Source organism: Lissotriton helveticus, chromosome 1_2 (genome assembly GCF_964261635.1).
Source record: "Lissotriton helveticus chromosome 1_2, aLisHel1.1, whole genome shotgun sequence".
NCBI classification, from domain to species: domain Eukaryota; kingdom Metazoa; phylum Chordata; class Amphibia; order Caudata; family Salamandridae; genus Lissotriton; species Lissotriton helveticus.
The window spans coordinates 148,212,490-148,230,714 of record NC_136058.1 but is presented as its reverse complement, the minus strand read 5'-3'; the positions used below and the strand labels follow the sequence as shown (position 1 = coordinate 148,230,714).

Genomic DNA, 18,225 nt, shown 5'->3' with positions numbered 1-18,225 from the left:
TGCCGGTCTCCTCTCTCCGGGCGTCCTGGGCTGCTCGACGAGGGACTCTTCGCCCGGTCCCTTTTCACCCGGGCCCCCTCCTGGGACCCGGGGCTTCTGGGTGGAGCCTGCAAGGCTCCGGGAGACTCCTCTGCGTTCGGAAGCACTGGCGGGGCTTCCCTCTCCCCACGGGAGCTTCGCGCTGCGTGCTCCTCACCGGCGGGCGGGATTTCCTCTCTCGGCCCCTCCCCCATCAAGGCTTGCCTTACTTCCGGTGGGCTGCGGCGGTGATTTCCTGCTATCCCGGGCTGCGGCGGTGATGCGGGACAGATGAGGGGTAGGCTCCCTCTTTAATCCATACTAATATTATAAAGAGAGAGACCAAACCTTTGAGGCGGGTAATCTCAGTAACCACAGCGCCGATCACAACACCCAATACAGCGTTGGAAAGGGCAGTTGCAGCAGAAGGACATAGGCTATGCAGACGGCCACCATATACATTTAAAAGGTAAAAGAACCATGCCAGCAAAGTAGTCCCTTGTGGGCGTGTCTGCGTTGTGCTGTGGGCGTGACTAACGCTGGGGGCGTGACAAACGCTGGGGGCGTGTGTCCTCCCTTCATGCCATGTGAGTCATACATACAAGCGCCAATTACGTTGCTGCGCAGCATCAAGGGGCACGCTGGGGGCGTGAGAAATGCTGGGCACCTGTGTCCGGCTTTCATGGCATGTGAACGCAATTGCGCCGCATCAAGGGGCACCCTGGGGGTGTGAGAAACGCTGGGGGCGTGTGCTACGTTCCGCCCTTCATGCCATGTGGGTCGTACATTAATCAGAAGATCGTCTGCTGTGGCCGTGTGCTTGGGGGTGTGACAAACGCGTTCAGCTGGAGGCGTGGTAAGTAACGGTACTGCAGCCGTTCCTGCGCGCTGTTACTGAACTCTCTCATTCAACGAAATTACACACGCCTGCTACCATCAACCAGGGCTCCAGCCGGGCTTAGGCGGCGGATCAGTACACTAATTACACGCCCCTGATAACATCAACCAGGGCTGCCGCTGGGCCTCAAGCGGGGGAACACGCGCCTGCTAACATCAAACAGGCCTGCATCTGGGCCTCAAGCGGGGGAACACGCAAATGAGCGTGTCTGCGGGGACAATTACTCCAGCCTCTCCTACTCGCTGTCACTCAACTCTCTCATTAAACGGATTTACCCGCGGCTGATAACTCGCTCATTCAACGACATTACACGCGCCTGCTGACATCAACCAGGGCTGCAGCTGGGCCTTCTCCGTCCCGATTCTAATGAAACAAAAAATGTTGTCTACCGCGAGATTTTAAAATAAATTGCCCTTGCCAAATACACACATTACACACATTCTATTTCATACCCAGGCAACGTCGGGACGGGCTGCTAGTTGCAATATAAAGCGGGGTGGGCATCAGCTAGGAGCCACAATTCTGCACCAAGTCCCTGGCGGGGCGGGCACCCGCTAGGGGTTTTTAAAATTGGCAAATAATGCGGAGTAGGCACCCGCTCGGTACACAACACGAATGGGCACCAGTGGCGGCAAAACGAATACCGCAATGCGGGGTGGGCACCTGCTCGAGCTTTACAGGGCACAGATGCAGGGTAGGCACCTGCCAGACGTCAAAACGGGGGGTAATCCCCAGGCAGCCTCTCCGTGCTACAGGCCCCCAGCAGTCCTCCTGGGCCGAGCACTGTGCTCCTCAGGACAGCAAAGCCCTCCTTTCAGGAACAAGATAAATAAAGAAGCGCCCTTCACGCACTACCGTCCCAGAGTCCAGGGAAAGTCTTTTAGCAGGCAGGGGGGGGGCAAAGGCTGGGCTCAGGGGCCAGCTCACAGGGCCCTCCAGCAGGGAGACAGTCCCCAGTGACGGTTCCTCCTGGCGCCCAGCAGCATCAGCTGGCCCCCTCCAGATAGGATCAGTGAGAGAACACATACATGGGGTCACCGCCCCTTCTTATACACACATATAATTTGCCTGGTAGCACAGGGTTAAGGGAAAACCAGATGCAACTGGTTGTGGAGCACTTTGTTGTGCTCAGCCCCTCTCCCCATTTACAGGACAGGCTAGGGACATCAGTCGCACCACAGGGGGCAGAGCCAGCATTGTGTAGGGAAGGCCCAGCCCTATTCAGGTCCCAGGTGCACTCCTCCCTCCCATCAACATGCAGATCTCTCCATTCACCACCGGGGCAGACCCATCCTGACCCCTGGAGCCAGGCACACCAGCCAGCTCCAGCCAATCACAAGCCAGGCAGTCAATTCACATTTACTACACAGACATGCCAACTTCTAGAAGTGGCACTTCTACACTAGACATATTAAATCCGCGCACGGCCGCGCAGCATTTAATCTCATGAGTTTGCACATACCAAACTCGCCCCTGCACTCCCCACACATCAGGAACTACCATGGACACACACATTCCCCATGCATTCCTATGGGAGGGCAGGCCAATCTCACCACACGCACTCAGACTGCGCACGCACTTTACACTGGGACACAGGGTTAAAGTGCGCAGAAGCCAAAAACAAGTATCCGGTCACAGTTAAAAGCAAAAAGTTTAGAGGTGAACCTGCCAAAAGGGCCAAGTCCAACACAGACCTAGTGGCAGTCAAGCCTTTGCTTTGCTGGGTGAATGTTTGGTCCAATGAAGAGGCTTCTTTTAACCAAGCAGTAATCGTGGATTGCCTCTCCTTGGACCATGCATTAGAAATTCCCTGGTTAAGATACATTAAGGATTCACTCAGAGCTCTGGGAAGATCGGATATATTTATTAAATGTAAGACCGTGAAGAGGGAGGATAAAATGTTAATTAAAAACTTATTTTTTAAAACAATTAGCACTGAACGTGAAGGAAAGGAGCTTATGAAGCCTAGGGTAAGAGCCCACACTTTAGTTAAATCTGCGCCGGGTATGGAGCCTTATCTCTTCTTAACTAGTCCCCATGAGCGTTTTTTCATTAATCGTTTAGACTGAATTTGTTTAACCATTTAGTTACCTCACTTCCTGGTTTTGTAGTACGTACCGAGGATAGAGGGCCCTGTGACTGCGACAATAGGTCTCCACAGGATATTTTACACGTTATCTTTCTATGTAAATATTTAACGCTGCTTGGGCGTCAATTTCTTAAACCGTACTTGTAAGATATGAGTTTTAGGCAAGCTCGTGTTGCTTTTTCACACTTTCAACTCATGCAAGATGGTTGTACATTGAGTGTGGTTATTCATTTACTAAGAGCAATGATAAGATCAAGAAAATCTGGACATGATTGAGCTCGGGAGGGACAGTGTGTGACTAGGCTGGGATGATAGAAGAATTGCTCATGGGTACCCGTGAGCAAGCCTTTGGAGAAGGTGAAATGCGTTGGGCAACAGGCAAGCGTTAATAAAGTTGCTGTAATTCTTTGAAAAACACTCGAGTGTGTGCTTTCCTAATCTTTTCAATCGAGTGTTGGACGTTTGTGGAATATATATATATATATATATATATATATATATATATATATAGATAGATAGATATATATCGAACAATACTCCTCAACTTCGTAATTCCTCTCACAGGTTACCAAATGAAGAGCACGGACAACAGCAGTTGAAATACCTTCGGTTTATTCCATTACATGTACAAAACGGATGTATGACGTTACAACTCATACTTTTACAACGCATGCCATTACAACGAATTTTTTACAACGCAAAAACTTTTACAACGCATGTATTTACAACGCATGTTTTTACAACGCAGGTACCTTTACAACGCATACCATTACAACGTAAGTATTGGTAAGTATATATTATTTTTTTTAATTTAAAATAATTGAAAATAATATTTAATTTAATTTAATTTAATTTTATTTAATTTTATTTAATTGATTTAATTTAAATTTAATTTAATTTTATTTTTACCTTATACCCCTGTACCCCAAAAACCCAAAACTGACCCTGAACCCTAAAAATACCCCTGTACCCCAAAAACCCAAAACTGACCCTGAACCCTAAAAATATCCCTGTACCCCAAAAACCCAAAACTGACCCTGAACCCTAAAAATACCCCTTTACCCAAAAACCCAAAACTGACCCTGAACCCTAAAAATACCCCTGTACCCCAAAAACCCAAAAATGACCCTGAACCCTAAAAATACCCCTTTACCCAAAAACCCCAAACTGACCCTGAACCCTAAAAATACCCCTTTACCCAAAAACTGAAAACTGACCCTGAACCCTAAAAATACCCCTTTACCCAAAAACTGAAAACTGACCCTGAACCCTAAAAATACCCCTTTACCCAAAAACTGAAAACTGACCCTGAACTCTAAAAATACCCCTTTACCCAAAAACTGAAAACTGACCCTGAACCCTAAAAATACCCCTTTACCCAAAAACTAAAAACTGACCCTGAACCCTAAAAATGCCCCTTTACCCAAAAACTGAAAACTGACCCTGAACCCTAAAAATACCCCTTTACCCAAAAACTGAAAACTGACCCTGAACCCTAAAAATACCCCTTTACCAAAAAACTGAAAACTGACCCTGAACCCTAAAAATACCCCTTTACCCAAAAACTAAAAACTGACCCTGAACCCTAAAAATGCCCCTTTACCCAAAAACTGAACACACTGACCCTGAACCCTAAAAATGCCCCTTTACCCAAAAACTGAAAACTGACCCTGAACCCTAAAAATACCCCTTTACCCAAAAACTAAAAACTGACCCTGAACCCTAAAAATGCCCCTTTACCCAAAAACTGAACACACTGACCCTGAACCCTAAAAATGCCCCTTTACCCAAAAACTGAAAACTGACCCTGAACCCTAAAAATACCCCTTTACCCAAAAACTGAAAACTGACCCTGAACCCTAAAAATACCCCTTTACCCAAAAACTGACCCTGAACCCTAAAAATGCCCCTTTACCCAAAAACTGAAAACTGACCCTGAACCCTAAAAATGCCCCTTTACCCAAAAACTGAAAACTGACCCTGAACCCTAAAAATACCCCTTAAAAAAACCCAAACATATAAAATTTAAAATATAATTATATACTTACCAATACTTACGTTGTAATGGTATGCGTTGTAAAGGTACCTGCGTTGTAAAAACATGCGTTGTAAATACATGCGTTGTAATGGTTTTTGCGTTGTAAAAGTTTCGTTGTAATGGTAGTGCGTTGTAAAAGTTGTGTTGTAATGGTTGTTTCCCATACAAAACAGACGGGGCAGCCATAACACGTTTCGTCCCTACGCACTACAGAGTACCCCCGCCTCACCCTGGGCTTGGACTTTACTGGCTTGAACTGCTGCAGTTCCTTGTGTCGCCAAAGTTGTTTGGATGGTCCGAAGCCCACCTTGGAGCCCGGGAAGAAATTCGGTAGTTGCGAGGTCATCCAAAGCTCGCGCCGGGCAGCGTGCACTGTCATGTTAGCCCCTGCTGCATGTATCCCTGGACTCTGAAGCTGAAGCGGTACAGGGGAACTGAGGAGGCGCTTTTTTGTGGACTGCAAAGCTGAACAAACAAATCATCACATTTTGATTTTCTTTTTTGAGGGCACACCCTGCTTCCCGCACGCACGCACAATGATAATGCCATCACTTCATCCCCCCAGCAACACCTCCAAGGACCGACTACTGGGGACTCTGGGACTTGTAGTTTCCCTTCACTGACTGGGCGCTACACAGGTGTGCTGATTTAAGATACACGGGGCGGTGCGGACTTGTAACAACAGGTTTAAAAGGGGCGGGACTTACCAGCAGAGTGTTGCATCACTCGTGGAGGCTTTGGGCGCTGACTATCATCTGCCAGAAATGCATCCGCCATTTACCGCAATTAAAAGCCTCCAACTGTTTCCCCTCGGGTCTCTGCTCTTTTTCTTTGGGAAGGAGTTTTTCGGTATATGTATATATATATATATATATATATATATATATATATATATATATATATATATATATTACCTACTGGCGATAGCCAGTAGGTATATATAGTTAGGATTTTTTTCCTATGGGATTTTTGAAAATTCTATGTCGAATAACTTTGGCGTTTGAGGACAGAATTGGCTGAAATTTTCAGGAAAATGGAACATTTTGTTTCTGAGCAGCCCCTAAAAATTTGGGGGGGTTTCGTCAAGGGGGGGCCGAGAAAAAAGGGGGGTCCCAAAACGTGTTTTTCCCATGCAATTTTCCATAGGGCGGTTGGCCTCACTTTTAGCCCGAACGGCTGAATGGATTTACACCAAACTTGGCAAAATTGTAGGGACTGGTAGCCCAATGTGCCTTTGCTATGTCTCAAGATATAGGCTCCAGTGGTTTTTACGAAAATTAACTTTGAAAAATATATATTGGGCTACATTGGGCTATATATATGTTGGAGCCCAAATGTAGCCCAATGTAGCCCAATGTAGCCCAATGTAGCCCAAAGATGGCCACCAGAGACAAAAAAAAACAAATGTAGCCCAAATATCAGCCAGATGTAGCCCAACTATAGCCCAATGACAGAATGTCCCAGAGTGTTCTAAAGAACAACTAGATTGCTAACAGTCCTACTTATTACAAAGGTATGGCACACCTGAAGCCATCTTGATTGGAATGAAGTGGTAACTCTTAAAACATTTAATTTAAAAAGGAACAAAATGAGGGGGTTCATTTTGCCATAGAAAGTATGATTAGCGAATATATGACGAAATCCCGCATACCATCAGTCCGCAAAAAAAATCCTGCATGTACTATTAGGCCGCAAATTAAAATAACGAAACCTTTTAGAACGAATATGCCTTTAGCATACACTAAACAACTAAACTACCCTAAACCCTAAAACACTACCCCCAGCATGACCCTACACTACACAAACAGTACAACACTACCCTAAACCCTAAAACACTACCCCCAGCATGACCCTACACTACACAAACACTACAACACTACCCTAAACCCTAAAACACTACCCCCAGCATGACCCTACACTACGCAAACACTACAACACTACCCAAAACCCTAAAACACTACACCCCAGCATGACCCTACACTACGCAAACACTACAACACTACCCTAAACCCTAAAACACTACCCCCAGCATGACCCTACACTACGCAAACATTACAACACTACCCTAAACCCTAAAACACTACCCCCAGCATGACCCTACACTACGCAAACACTACAACACTACCTAAAACCCTAAAACACTACACCCCAGCATGACCCTACACTACGCAAACACTACAACACTACCCTAAACCCTAAAACACTACCCCCAGCATGACCCTACACTACGCAAACACTACAACACTACCCTAAACCCTAAAACACTACCCCCAGCATGACCCTACACTACGCAAACACTACAACACTACCCTAAACCCTAAAACACTACCCCCAGCATGACCCTACACTACGCAAACACTACAACACTACCCTAAACCCTAAAACACTACACCCAGCATGACCCTACACTACGCAAACACTACAACACTACCCTAAACCCTAAAACACTACCCCCCAGCATGACCCTACACTACGCAAACACTACAACACTACCCTAAAACACTACCCCCAGCATGACCCTACACTACGCAAACACTACAACACTACCCAAAACCCTAAAACACTACCCCCAGCATGACCCTACACTACGCAAACACTACAACACTACCCTACACCCTAAAACACTACCCCCAGCATGACCCTACACTACGCAAACACTACAACACTACCCTAAACCCTAAAACACTAGCCCCAGCATGACCTTACACTACGCAAACACTACAACACAACCCTAAACCCTAAAACACTACCCCCAGCATGACCCTACACTAAACAACCACCACAACTCTACACTAACACAACACTACACTACACTACACAACACTACACTACACAATCACTAACCCACGAAAAAATTAACACAAACCCACTTACCTCTCTCGTCATCGTGGTTTTCACAACGCAAATGCATTTACCATACATGCCTTTAAAACGTAATTCTTTGTAAAGGTATGCGCGATAAATGCACATGCGTTTTGAAAAAATGCGGGATAATGGTATGCGAGGTCAATGACCTTGCGGGATAATGGTATGCGGACTGAAAGTCTGCGGGATAAAAAATGCGGGAAAATGGCTGCAAACCATGATTAGCAGCAGACTTCCCTGGTGAGCACTAGCTTTACTACAGTGATCTAATGAGCAACTAGAGTGCTAACATTCAGAATTTATGGCAAATGTGTGACACATCTGAATGCCTTCTTGATAGAACCAAAGTAAACAAGCATTGAAAATGCAATAGATCTCGCCCTCGTTTAAGTTAAAGCCATTCTGTTTGTAATGAGGGGGCTTTTTAGCTTTGCTTTTATTAGTGTTTTTAAAACTTTCATGTAAATAACATGCATATGTATGCATATATGTATATGTATGCATGCATTTATATTTATATAGATATGCAGATTATATATGTTTATATATGTATATTACCTACTGGCGATAGCCAGTGGGTATATATAGTTAGGATTTTTTCTCTATGGGATTTCTGAAAATTCTATGTCTAATAACTTTGGCGTTTGTGGACGAAATTGGCTGAAATTTTCAGGAAAATGGCACATTTTGTTTCTGAGCAGCCCCTGAAAATTTGGGGGGGTTTCGTCAAGGGGGGGCCGAGAAAAAAGGGGGTCCCAAAACGCGTTTTTCACATTCATTTTTCCATAGGGCGGTTGGACTCACTTTTAGCTCGAACGGCTGAATAGATTTACATGAAACTTGGCAAAATTGTAGATATGGTTTGCCCGACGTGCCTTTGCTATGTCTCAATATATGTGCTCCAGTGTATTTTGAGAAATTAACGTTTAAAAAAATATATATATCTGTGACAGCGCTCCGGTTGGCGCCCCGGTTCGCGTACCTGACGCGTAACGGAACTTCGCGAAGCGAAGCTGATTGGCTCTCCGGTGTCTGTCAACATTCTAAACAGTCCGGAGCGGCCGCCATCTTGTCTCTCGGTAGGATCGAGAGACAAGATGTGGTGAAAAACGAAGGGGGAAATGAAGGAAAGGGGGCAAGGTAGACCCCTCCTGACCCCCTAGGATTGATGAGGGGGATATTAAAGTGCCCCGCGGGGCAAAAAATAAAAAATAAAAATTTTTTTACGATTTTACGCCGTAGAGGCGCGTCCCGGTACGCGAACCGGGCAGCTCACCGGGCAGCTAACCGGGCAGCTAACCGGCAGCGTAGCTGTCAACATTGTAAACAGTCCGGAGCGGCCGCCATCTTGTCTCCCGGTAGGTTCGAGAGACAAGATGTGGTGAAAAAAGAAGGGGGAAATGAAGGAAAGGGGGCAAGGTAAACCCCTCCTGACCCCCTAGGATTGATGAGGGGGATATTAAAGTCCCCCACGATTTTTCGCGGTAGAGGCGCTTCCCGGTACGCGAACCGGGCAGCTAACCGGCAGCGTAACGGGAGTCCGCCATCTTGTGTTTTTGGAGCGTCCGGTTCGCGTACCGGGTAGCGTCCCGGTAAGCGTAACAAGCGGAAAACCAAGAGAAACAGTAAAAAAAAATGAAGGGAATAGATTTTCAGCAAACTTGGCAAAATTGTAGGGACTGTTTGTTTGATGTGCCTTTGCAAGGCCTCAAGATATGTGCACATGTGGATTTTGTCTAATTAAGGTTAAAAAAAATATATATATCTGTAAGCGTGCTCCGGCACGCTTATGTTATGGGTTTTGTTTGCGCTGCAGAGCCGATACGTCACGGTTATGCGATGCGTCATGAGGCGTCTCACGTGGCTACGTGATACGTCACGTAATAAAGAATATATTTTACAGCTATAGATATTAGCTTTTAAAAAACCAATAAAAACCATAGGTTATAGACCATATATAGTTAGGAATTTGCATTTACAAAACCTTGAAAATTCACTGAAAAAACCATAGGTTAGAGACCATATATAGTTAGCTGGACATTTTATTGACATAAAACCAATGAAATTCCATATATAGTTAGTTGCACTAACTATATATCGCGCACCCGCAATCCACTGCTGATGATGTCACATATTACATCATTCATGACATGGTCAGTGACATCACTGATGACATCACTGATGACATCTCAAATGACATCACTGATGACATCACTGATGACATCTCAAATGACATCACTGATGACATCATGACACACCAATACCAGTTACTACATACGCACTCACTGATTCCTACGTCTACACACACATTCACTCATTCACCCATACAATCACTCATACATACAGTCACTCATTATTACAACACTATCATATGCACTCATACACCTATGCAGACACTCACACACTGCCACTCATCCATGGAGTTACTCACACACCTAGTCAGTCCTGTAAAGAATCAATCACACTTCCATTTCCTCATCTATACAGTTAAACACAGAACACCATACTTCAGTGACATCACTGATGACATCACTGATGACATCTCAAATGACATCACTGATGACATCTCAAATGACATCACTGATGACATCATGACACACCAATACCAGTTACTACATACGCACTCACTGATTCCTACATCTACACACACATTCACTCATTCACCCATACAATCACTCATACATACAGTCACTCATTATTACAACACTATCATATGCACTCATACACCTAGTCAGTCCTGTGAAGAATCAATCACACTTCGATTTCCTCATCTATACAGTTAAACACAGAACACCATACTTTTTCACACATATACTAACACATACTTACTCTCTTATACAATCACTGATACAAGTACACATTGATATGCACAGAGTCACACACCTCCCAGCCAGCCACACACACACTCAGTCTTCCATACATCCACTCATTCTTCAATATGTAAAACATATTTAAACTTTACAAAAACACACAGACACTAGATGATGTCATCAGTGATGTCATTTGAGATGTCATCAGTGATGTCATCAGTGATGTCATTTGAGATGTCATCAGTGATGTCATCAGTGATGTCACTGACCATGTCATGAATGATGTAATATGTGACATCATCAGCAGTGGATTGCGGGTGCGCGATATATAGTTAGTGCAACTAACTATATATGGAATTTCATTGGTTTTATGTCAATAAAATGTCCAGCTAACTATATATGGTCTCTAACCTATGGTTTTTTCAGTGAATATATATATATATACATCGAACAATACTCCTCAACTTCGTAATTCCTCTCACAGGTTACCAAATGAAGAGCACGGACCACAGCAGTTGAAATACCTTCGGTTTATTCCATTACATGTACAAAACAGACGGGGCAGCCATGACGCGTTTCGTCCCTAGCTTGGGACTTGATCACATTATATATATATATATATATATATATATTAGTTCAGGGGTCTAAAATTTATATAAGAACCATAATACGGCCTAGAATTTACCGTAGGACGCCTCAACCACAGCTGTTGTTTGCAGGGGTTGCCGAATACTGAGGCTGCCTAGATTTGGTTCCACCTCACTCCTCCTTCTCCCACCACTCTACATTTCCGACTTTATTGCACTTTTGCAGGTTCTTTTTTTTATCATAGGCTTCTTTTCCCCTTGCTTTGTCACTATTGTACACCTCTCTTCTCTCTCCTACTTCTTTCTCCCTTTTCTGCCTTTCTCTCTCTTGCTCGGAATCAAATTATGATGATTGAAAAATAATCCTGGGTATCCAAAAATTAGTTCCAGTACCCAGAACTTGTAAGCACGGCACAAATTAAGCTCTGTTGTAGTATTAATATCTGATACCTGCTTGAGGCATTGTCTTTTGGTTCTCTTATATGCCTTTGCCTATGACTATGATTGCCTAATAGCATTTTAAACAAAACACCCTTTTTTACCATAGAAAATACGTCATCTCCTGTAAGCAGTGTGAAGTACCAGTGTCTGTCCCATGGGATCCAAGTAACCGGGTAAAATGTTTTTTTTTTTTTAATCATTTTATTGGTTTTTTTTGGGCATAACATGAGGCAGTAAGACCGCTGTGTGGAATGCATGTTTTTGTGATGAGCACATTCAGCTGTAATAATTAGAAAAACTCAGACTGTGTAATATCATATGTGCGTCCCTAGAGTAATGTAAATTGAACCTGCTGTTGTCAGAAATGCATTTGAACGTAAGCCGCGTACTAGATGTTTTCATCTTTTTGCCTTCCTGTCGCTCTTCTAAATAAAAATTCAAGACATCCATTTCTGGCCCAACTTGGTTGTTGCTGCAACTTTTGATCCGCACAGCATTTGCAAGGATACTGAGAAAGAACCGCAAAAGCCCATTTCCCTAGCTCCTCAAATGACGTTCAGGCTTCACCTCCGTTTCGATTGCCCTTTGAGACGCAGACTTTTTGAGATGTCTGTAGTTCTTTGCTGCCTGCTTCTTATAAACACGCCATTTAGATAATCAAATCCTTTAGGTCCATACAGTAGTGCCTAAATGGGCCAAGCCATGTCAGGTGGTGAGAGCAAATTGCTTTTGCTTGCAGTTTACTCCTGCCCTCAACACCAGCCCTTAACTGGAGCATCCTCCTGCACGTGGAAAACGCGTCCATAACGCACGCACAACACGGCCAAATGTCATTTGTGTTTGTTTTTTCCCATTGCTTTCTCCAGTCTGTACAAAGGGTGTGTAAATATTGGGAGTACCTTGTGCAAGACTAGTTTGTGCCAGTTAATTTTGCTCTCAACCTTACCAGTTGGGTCTGCTTGAGCCTGAAAGCATCTGCATTTCACATTCTCAAACTTTTCAAAGCCAGAGAGGCTGATTCCGACGAGCATGGGCCACTACTGAAGCAGTACTCTCGCCCCTTTTCAGAAAGAGAGACTGGGACAGGGATTCCGGCGCCTCGGCAGTCCGCAACAACACTACCATAAAAAAAAACCTGGCAAAGCAAATAGGTCTGGGTTTAAGGTAACAACACATTTAAAAAGAGGCATTCACAAATGTTGTGGCGGCTGGCATCTACGGGGAGGAAGAGGCGAGCGCAAAAAAAAAAAACACTTACTGACTCCTCTGCATCGGACCTCTTCTTTCTTCAACTGCAGCCTGCCACCAGGAAGCTCCCTTGACAAATCCTGGTGCTGCTCTCATGTAGAAAGAGTTCAGTGCCCTGATTGGAGGGGGACCTCGCTCGGCGCTTCACAGTGCACTGGAGGCCTGCACTTGCTCTAACTCAGCTGTCCTGCGCTAGCTGGGTTACAGATGTTTAAAGTGCATGTGTGGCTGGCTGTCACATGATGGCCGACCAAAAAGACATGCACACTTTAAACAGTGCACATAAAGCCCACCATCCTCCCTGCTGCTGTCACTTAGCAGGCTCCACCCCATCCTGACACTGTTCGGGACGGGGAATGAAAAATAAGTGGTAATGAACTACCATTTTATTTTTCATCTCTGGGGCTTTGGGGTAATTTAAGTGGAACGACGCTCCTCCGCTCCAGCGTAGGAGATGCCCCTGCACATTTGCTGTGTGCATGCATTACACTCCTGAATGTTTGTCACATTAAAGCCTGCACTACTGGCTTTGCCAATACTGGGAAAGAAGCAAAAATATTGCTTTCTGTGTAGAATGCATACAGGAGGGAAAATAATTCAATGTGACAAACAGCATAGTTGAGTTTGTTTTTCAGATTTAGAATAATCATTTGTGCATTCTAATGGAAGCACTTCCTGGTCGGTAGAATGATACATCAGTGACTGATAGCATGAGGTGAGAGGGTAAAACCCTTTTGTGTGAAGCCAAGCCAAAGTCTATGTTAAAGAATTGCAAAAACATCTCATCCAGGCAGCTGCACTGTCAAGTCAGACCTAAGAGGGAAGTGTACCTTACTTAGGTGATTATTTAAAAAAAAATAGAATAGTCATACACTAATATTCAGTGTATGTTATCTTTCACGGACATAATGCTTTGAGGGTTATTTAGAATGTGTGGGAAGCTATACTAAATCTGGCAAAATGTGTGGAAAGTTATTTTCAGTGCATTTCATTCTATTTTTGCATTAAGAGAAAAGTACTGCATTTCGTGCCTAATAGAAGAACCAGAGTATAATCTAAAAGCTGGTCCTAATTTTACTCTAATAGTTGTGGAAAATGAATCTGAAACAATCCTTGCACTTTTATTTCTATATTTGCTGTAGAGTCATAAGTGATTTGGTTATTGTATTACAGAATTGTGGTATAAAAGCAAAACATTAGTGGAGTAGTGTTCATTTCACCCAGATGGCAACACAGCACAGGTCCTCTGTACATAAACAGCAGAATGTAGTTGTGCAAGTGCGTCCACTAATGCCTTAAAATGTTCTTCCTGGTCTTTATAAAGGTAAGCTTTTCTGTGTTGCTACTAGGGGCCTTATAACAACGTCCCTGACTTCATCCGGTAGCTCCTCCCTAGAGTTCCCTATACCTGGGAGCTTGATAATAGTGGGGAGGGAGGAGGCAACAGAAACAACAGGGATTACAAGTGGGATCCAGAGGTTTGCCTTAGAAATTGGGAATTACAGAATCTCATCCTTAGGCTCCCTCCACTTTCAGCTTTCAACAGGCATAGTCCCTGAGTTAGCGTTAAGTGGTTGTAAGGAGTTTGTAGGGAAGGAAAGGGTAGCATCAAGGAATAGTAAGAGGCTTTTAGGGTTCAGCAAGTGGTAGGAGTTAGTAAGGGTATTTGTAGTTTAGGAAAGTGCACTTTTTAAGAGTAGTATGAGTTTTTTGGGGTTCAGGGAAAAATAGGATTAAGGGGCTGTGGGAATTTTTAGGGTTCAGGGATGGCTGCCTTTAAGAGGAAGTAAAGGGTTTGTAGGGTTCAAGGAAGAGTAGATTAAAGGGTAGTTAAGGTTTTTAGGTACCGGCATGGGTAGCATTAAAGAATAGTAAGGGGATTGTAGGGTGCTGGGAAGGGTAACATTAAGTGGTAGTAAGGGTTTTTTTTTATGGTTCAGTGATGGGTAAAGTCAATGGGTATTAAGGGTCTTTCAACATTCATGAAAAAGTAATGTTAAGTGGTAGTAAGGATTTTTTAGGTTTCACGGATGGTTTACTTTAATGGGTAGTGATGGTCTTATAGGGTTCAGGGAAGGGCAATGTTGATGGGTAGAAAGGGCTTAGGGGGTTCAGCGATGGTTAGTGTTAAGGGGTAGTTAAGGCTTTTTAGATGTTCTGGAAAGGGTAGCAAGGAGTTTATATGTTTCCAGGGAGTGGTTGTGTTAAATGGCATTACACGAACTTTAGGTTTTAAGGGAGGGTAAATGAAAATTACAGTGCATTAAATAAGTACATTAATTTGATCTGAATTAATCATTCGTAATTTTAGAAAATTAAATAAACTCAAATTAAATAATTAAGTGAATTTTTGAGAGCTAAAGAGCTTGCAAAAGTCACCCCATTCCATACATCCTAAAACTAGGAATTGGAAGGAAAAGTCCATTCCTTCAAGGAGTGCCATGTGAAGCTATCTGTGAAGGGGATGATGGAACAAGAAGGTGCGGGGGCGTTTGGGGTTAGCAGGGACTGCAAAACAGCAACACATTTTATCGTACTGCTATCCTCCCGTCTATGCTGCTGCAGAGTAAAAAAACAAACGCCATACTTATCTAGGAGACATGTAGCATTATAGTGGCATATGGCTGATCTAAAAAACAGGCTCTGTTGTAACACAATAGCTAGACTTGATAAAAGCTTTGACTTGGGTAATCTGATTAGGAAATGATTACAGCTCGTGTAGTGCAAGCAGTTTTTTGTGGAAGCACCCATCTTCTGTAGAACCATTACAGTAGAAACAGTACTCCTGCTCATCAACATGTGGACGGAGCAAAACCACCTCTCTGTAGTAGTCCTGAAAGCTCTTTTATGGGTTGATCACATAACATCTGGTGGCAGCAGCACTGTCAAACCAGACCTAAACACTTCAATCCTTTTGGAAATACCTTTTTGCCTCATTGTGCATATGAACTCAAAAGGAGAGAGGATATTTAATTTGTAGGCTAATGCACTTATGGAACTGTATTTATACATCAGAATGTTGAGAGCACCAACGTGGGGAATTGTTTTTATTTTATTTTTTTATTTCTTTTATTGCAGACAGTATAATAATAAAAATCACATGTTCCACAGTTCACCTTTCCAAACCCGGCGGCTGCATCGTACCAGACTCCTAGAATCCCATCACACAGCCCGTGTGCCCACATCCCGGAGGTCGGGCGACGATATCCATGAGGAATTAAATATCTTGCAACAAGAGCCCATCGCAGCCGTCTAGTAGGAAGATCTTGTGTCCGCTTTTCCATTTTTTAAACAACCTCTCCCAAACAACCTCCCTCCCCCCAACAACCCCCATCTCATGTCTATCCTCATACAACAATTATGAGCAACTAGGAGCTCAGTAGCTCATCCTACTATGCCTCTTCTCCCCCCTACCCCCCTCCAATATCTTGCTAGCCCTTAGACGGGTGGTTATACCCACCAGGAACACCCCTACCTCACAGTTAGGTGGAGCGTCCTCCATATTACTAACCTGGAGTGTCCCTCGCCAGTCTTGCTAGCTTGTGTGCTACATCCCGGGGGTTCCTTCTACAATATACACAAGGGGGTGTCGCTGCACGATCCACATTTTCTTAGTACTCCTACCCAGGGCCCCCCCTCCCCTCACACCCTCCCCAAGGATCCATCACCTCCACATGTCACCTCAGTCAGTCATCAAGAGCTATGTGCCAGGAGCGTTAAGTGTCTAGGGTTGCGATGCGTCCTGTATATGTTGCCGAGGCTCCCCGTCACTATCCTGCTCTCCCTCATCATCATGCGTCTCTCGGTCTCACAGGGACTGTGCCAACCCCTCCCACGCTGTCGCTGCATCCAGTGCTTTGTCGTCCTGTCGCCTACGCGCCATCTGATACCTAAGGGAGCTTTCACTGGCAGCCCATTTCAGGAATTCATTCATCCATCTTCTGTACGAAGGACCAGTCCTTGCCTTCCAATGTCTAGTAATTTTACGCTTAGCTAATATAAGCCCCATGTCAATAAATTTGCTGGTGACCTTATTTTTGGGGGTGTGAGGGAACCAATGTAGAATACTGATAGCCATGTCAAACTGCAACTGTCTTCCCGTCACCTCATTCAGTGCGTCTCCTATCCCCTTCCAGTAGTCTCCCAGCATCGGACAAGTCCACAGCATGTGGTCCAACTCGACACCCTCTCTGGTGCACCGAGGGCACGCTGCCTCATTCACTCCAAAATACTTACGGATTTTCCCTGGTGTTAAATACGCTCTGTGGAGTATAAAAAAATGCACTAATTGGAAGCGTGCGTTCCTAGTGCTCTTACGGGCTCGTCGCATTATCCGCGTCCAAGCCATCTCCGGGATCTTCTTTCCTAAATCAGCTTCCCATTTATTTTTCAACCCAGTCAAAGGTGGCAAGTTTTCCCGGAGCATTCTGGAATAAAGACACGTGACCGCTTTGTAAGTACCCGCCGCCATCATGGTATATTGGCAGGCCATAGTTGTCTTGGGTTCCAGTAGCCCCTCCTTCCAGTGTGTTTGAATGGCTCCAGTGATCGCGGCATGCATTAAGAATCCTCCCCTCGGTAGATCAAACCTTTCCTGGAGTGTCTGATAAGGCAGAAGAGCCCCATCTTCGTACAAATCTCCCACCACTTGCAGTCCCGCCTCTTCCCAGACTTGCAGCTGCGACCAGTCCCCACCATGCGGTAGCGCCGTCACCATTCCGATAGGTATTTCCGGCGCATACGGGTGACGCACTCTCGCTCGGCGCAGGGATCTATTCTAGCAGAGGCGGAACGTTTGTTCCTCCACGGTGAGGTCCCGCAAGTCCAACTTCTGCATTGTTATATAAGCCAAGACATGTCTCGGTGTACCTCCCGCTCTCTCTTGGTCTGGGCCTCTGAACACTCTCGCCACTCCTGCGTGAAGAGCTGCACCTGAGCTGCTAAATAGTAGAGTTCAAAATCAGGGACCGCAAGTCCCCCCTCATCTTTCGGCCGAAGTAGCGTGTTCTGGGCGACCCTGCATCTCCCCGTGCCCCAAAGAAATGAGGATATTTGCGATTTTAACAGTTTAAAAAAGGAGCAGGGTATCCATACAGGCAGTGTTCGGAAATAATACAGGAGTCGCGGAAGTGCCACCATTTTCAAAAGGGAAATCCTACCCATCAGTGATAGTGGCAAAGTCGCCCAAAAGGCCATACTGCCCTTCAGCGCTCTTAAACCACGACCCACAT

The 18,225-nt window shown here is 44.7% G+C and overlaps 1 protein-coding gene across 3 annotated transcripts in view; it reads left to right on the top strand.

Moving 5' to 3' along the window:
* The window catches only part of ACOT11 (acyl-CoA thioesterase 11), a 437,309-nt gene that overhangs the window by 233,459 nt on the left and 185,625 nt on the right, over window positions 1-18,225 (top strand). For all 3 annotated transcript variants that reach the window (XM_078670317.1, XM_078670310.1, XM_078670324.1), the window contains one exon: window positions 11,853-11,919. In XM_078670317.1, coding sequence (XP_078526443.1) covers window positions 11,853-11,919 — 67 coding nt within the window. The remainder of the gene's footprint in view (window positions 1-11,852; window positions 11,920-18,225) is intronic.